Consider the following 4,204-nt stretch of genomic DNA (forward strand, 5'->3'; position numbering starts at 1 on the left):
CACACATTACTGATGTCAGGCTGTCAGCTTGCGAGGCTTAGCTTAGTACGGGTGTCGGCAACCCATGGCTCCCGAGCCGCATGTGGTTCTTTGACCCCTCTCCTGTGGCGCCCTGCCGACCCAATTGTGCAATCTGCTCTCCGCCCTGAGACACTGGCCCAACCCAGCCATGGCCGATGTCAACTTTGCTAACATGTGGGCTGGCAATGGGATCAAGGAGGAGAGTAGGACAGAAAGGGGGACAGGTCCGCCCCTGAGAAATGAGAGGGAGGGAGGGACAGAAAGAGAGAGAAATGGGGAGAAAAAGAGAAATGAGAAAATGGAGGGAATGAGAGAGGAAAAAGAGAAACAAATGAGAGAGAGAAGGGGAAAGAAAGAAAAGAAAGAAAAAGAGAGGGAGAGGAAAGAGAGAAACAAAGAGAGAGAGAAGGGGAAAGAAAGAAAGGAGAGGAAAAAGAGAAAAACAGAAATGGGAGGGAGGGAGGGCGAGACCCATTTCCCACAGAAGACACCGGAAGCCACAAAGCCTGGGTAGGCGTGGCTGGGGGGGTCATGTGACTAGGCGGGAGTGACGTTGAGTTGGCCACACCCACCCAGGTTTTGTGGCTCCCAGGGGTTCCCCCCCCCCCCGTGGGAAATGGGTCCAAGTGGCTCTTTTGAGTCTCTTAAGGTTGCAGACCCCTGGATTAGCAGAACGAGAAGCACGACACTCCATTTCCACGGCCTGACAGTAACAGCGGGAGAGGCCGCTGCTCTTTTCCCTTCCTTGCAGGTGGAAGTGGATGATTTCCAGAATTACGAGAAGGCCCTGGGAGCCCTGACCGAGGCCTACAAGTGCATGTCCAAGGCAAAGACCCGGAGCCCAGTCGAGCAAGAGAACAAGCTTGCACACTTACAGAGCAAGATGACACTGGTGAAGAGGTTCATCCAAGCCCGGAGGTGAGAGGGAGGAGCCTGAGGAGGCTCTTTATAGCAGCGTTTCTCATCCTTGGCTACTTTAAGAGGGGTGGACTTCAACTCCCAGAACTCCCCCAGCCAGCAGTGCTGTTTTAGAGTACAGGTAGTCCTCAGCGGAGGGCCACAATCTTAAAAAATTATCTCCAATGATGGAGCACGCAGAACCTCTGGAGGGAAGCCGTTCCATTGATTGTTCTCTGAAGAAGTTTCTTAGTTCTACGTTGCTCTTCTCCTTGATTAGTTTCCACCCATTGCTTCTTGTCCTGCCCTGCTCTGCTTTGGAGAATACGTAGCTTGACTCCCTCTTCTTTGCAGCAGCCCCTCAAACATTGGAACTCTGCTATCATGTCTCCCTGGTCCTTCTTTTCATTCAACTAGACATAGCCAGTTCCTGCAACTGTTCTTCACATGTTTTAGCTTCCCGTCCCCTAATCATAGCAATAGCTACAGTACTATAAGTCAAACTATTCTCCAAGGCACCTGAGGGTAGAAGAAGAAGTAATGGGTGGAAACTAATCAAGGAGAGAAGCAACTTAGAACTTAGGAGAAACTTCCTGACAGTGAAAACAATTAATCAGTGGAACAGAAGTTGCCTCCAGAAGTTGTGAATGCCCCAACACTGGAAGTCTTTAAGAAGATGTTGGATAGCCATTTGTCTGAAACGGTATAGGGTTTCCTGCCTAGGCAGGGGGTTGGACTAGAAGACCTCCAAGGTCCCTTCCAACTCTGCTATTGCATTGTATGTACCACTTCACGGTGCTTTTACAGCCCTCTCTAAGGGGTTTACAGAATCAGCCTTTTGCCCCCAACAATCCGGGTCCTCATTTTACCCACCTCGGAAGGATGGAAGGCTGAGTCAACCTTCTGCCTGGTGAGATTCGATTTGCCAAATTGCAGGCAGCCGGCAGGCAGCAGAAGTAGCCTGCAGTACTGCACTCTCACCACTGCGCCACCACGGCTCTATTCATCTTTGTTGCTGGTGTGTTTTTTTTCCCTCCCTCTTAGGCTTTACTCCGAGGACCCTAAAGAGGCCATCAGGCAGTGCGAACTGCTCCTGGGAGAACCTGATCTTGACACCACCATCCGCCTGGGGGATGTGCTTGGATTCCTGGTGGAGCATCATTTGCAGATGCAAGAATTCCAGATGGTGAGTCTCTCCACAAACCACTTTAAATGATTCTTATTCAGCAACGTCCACAGCCCTTTACAGCTGCAGATACTGGCAGGAGGACGTCGCAATTAAACGCTTCTCTCGGTTACAAACGGTGACCATTCCTAAAGTATTATTCATTTGACTGTTTATGCCACGCGTTGGTTTGGGCAGTACATTTTAACGATTTGCCTGAAATTGTGAGTGCTTGGAAAGTATATACTGCTATTATAGGTAGCCCTTGAATTGGGACAGTAATTGAGCCCATCGTTTTGTTAATCCGGGCGTTGCTATGTTACCATTCGACAGTATTCTGGTACCTCTTCTCCCCACCTGGATGGATGGGGAGAGAGGAAGTCAGAGGAAGCAATTATGCAGGGCCATCTGGAGAAGAGATGATTCACACGCTTCCAGCAGGAAGCATCCACATGGCCCACTTTCAAACAGGGAAGCCAGAATTACAGGCCAAAAGGAACTGCTCTTCTCAAACCCCCAGGTGCTCTCTAGCGTTTGAGCAAAGAAGAGACAGCGTTAAAATGTACAGGAATAGAAATAGCACTTAGACTTATATCCCGCTTCACAGGGCTTTTACAGCCCTCTCTAGGCATTTACAGTGTCAGCCTCCTGCCCCCCAATAATCTGGGTCCTCATTTTACCCACCTCGGAAGGATGGAAGGCTGAGTCAACCTTGAGCCTGCTGAGATTTGAACTGCCAAATTGCAGGCAGCCAGCAGCCAGACCGAAGTAGCCTGCAGTTTTACACTCTCACCCTGCACCACCATGGCTTAAGGATTGTAGGTCGAGGACCACCTGTATTAATCCAGGGGTCCCCAATCCCCGGTCCGTGGACTGGCACAGGGCCCTGGCATGCCAGTAACTGGTCTGCGCAAACAAGCAATGCCCCATCCACAGGGTGCAGGCAGCATGCAAAACCACGCCCCTCCGGTCCACAGAAAAAGCTTTTTCCATGGAACTGGTCCCTCACGCCCAGAAGGTTGGGGGCCACTGTATTAATCCAGAGTACAGAGTTAAGTTGGCCGAGGCATCTCCAGCCACTTAAGTGTTCTGGGTTGGGCTCATACCGTAGAATAGCCTGTGAACGCCGTTCCCTTCTTTTTCATCAGGCCTATCGGTACCTGGAAGATATGCGGAAGAAAATCCCCTGCGTGAATCTCAGCTACTACGTCAACCAACAGACGGTCGAGGCTGTGCACCGAGGACTGGGCATCCCGCTCAGCCGAAACGCCGCTCCAGAGAGAGTTCGTCACAACAGCGTGGAGGACAAAGAGATCGAAGAAGTGGCCGACGAAGCAGAGCCCTCCTGAACGGCTCAGGGGCACACCGCCGTGTTTCGGGTGTGGTGAGGGGGAAAGACCAACGGACTCAGCCTTGCTCTGTAATCCTGTCGATCCTTGGAACCTGGGCATTCCAAAGGCCACGGGTTTTTTTTATATCCCTTTTAAAATACTCCGAGACGGTTTCAAAGATGTATTCTTCATATTCGTATTAAATATTTTCGATACACAACTCGCTTGTGTCATTTTGTGCGGCCTTAAACCCGAAGAACAAGAGGCTGGGAATAGCAGAAGAGTAATACAAAATAGCGGGAATAAACTGAATTCTAGGCAATCTTAAAAGGCTCCAGTCTGGATTGATCCACTGGGACCAGAGATTTAGTCTTCCGAGCTTTCGGACTCGTGCTGGAGCTCATCCTCGGGGAATGTGTCTCTACTGGAACATGTGCTTTGGGCTATTCTATGCATAGTATTTATGTGGTACATGGTTAGGTGTGGCTTCTTAATGGTTGACTGGGATGTCGATGGCTGGCTATTGGCTCTTGTTTCCTTGTGCTGCCAAGTCCTTAAGCCGGTGGTAAATCGGCACTCCTGTGGACTGACAAGGGGACCGTTTCACAGCTTCAATCCTTTCCCTGGCTGTTTTTCTACCTGCTCAGCCAACAATCTGAATAGCTGCGAAATTGAATGCATGTCCTAACAGGCTCTCCTGTTAAGATGACTGAATTTGTCTAGTGGATCCACTTTCTTTGACCGCAGAATCCTTTGTAAAGAACGAAACCCTTTAGAAAAATAGAGCCTG

At 50.0% G+C, this 4,204-nt stretch overlaps 2 protein-coding genes across 4 annotated transcripts in view; both read left to right on the plus strand.

The window, feature by feature from the left end:
• Positions 1–3,634, plus strand: part of IFT140 (intraflagellar transport 140) — a 74,995-nt gene extending 71,361 nt beyond the window's left edge. For all 3 annotated transcript variants that reach the window (XM_081965879.1, XM_081965878.1, XM_081965877.1), the window contains exons 28-30: positions 773–939; positions 1,963–2,104; positions 3,232–3,634. In XM_081965879.1, coding sequence (XP_081822005.1) covers positions 773–939; positions 1,963–2,104; positions 3,232–3,432 — 510 coding nt within the window. In that variant the 3' untranslated portion in view covers positions 3,433–3,634. The remainder of the gene's footprint in view (positions 1–772; positions 940–1,962; positions 2,105–3,231) is intronic.
• LOC309398746 (lysosomal dipeptide transporter MFSD1-like) overlaps positions 1–4,204 on the plus strand; it is a 332,444-nt gene that overhangs the window by 151,968 nt on the left and 176,272 nt on the right. The gene's annotated exons all lie outside the window — the stretch shown is intronic.

Source organism: Natrix helvetica (assembly GCF_964273705.1).
Source record: "Natrix helvetica genome assembly, chromosome: 13".
NCBI lineage: Eukaryota > Metazoa > Chordata > Lepidosauria > Squamata > Natricidae > Natrix > Natrix helvetica.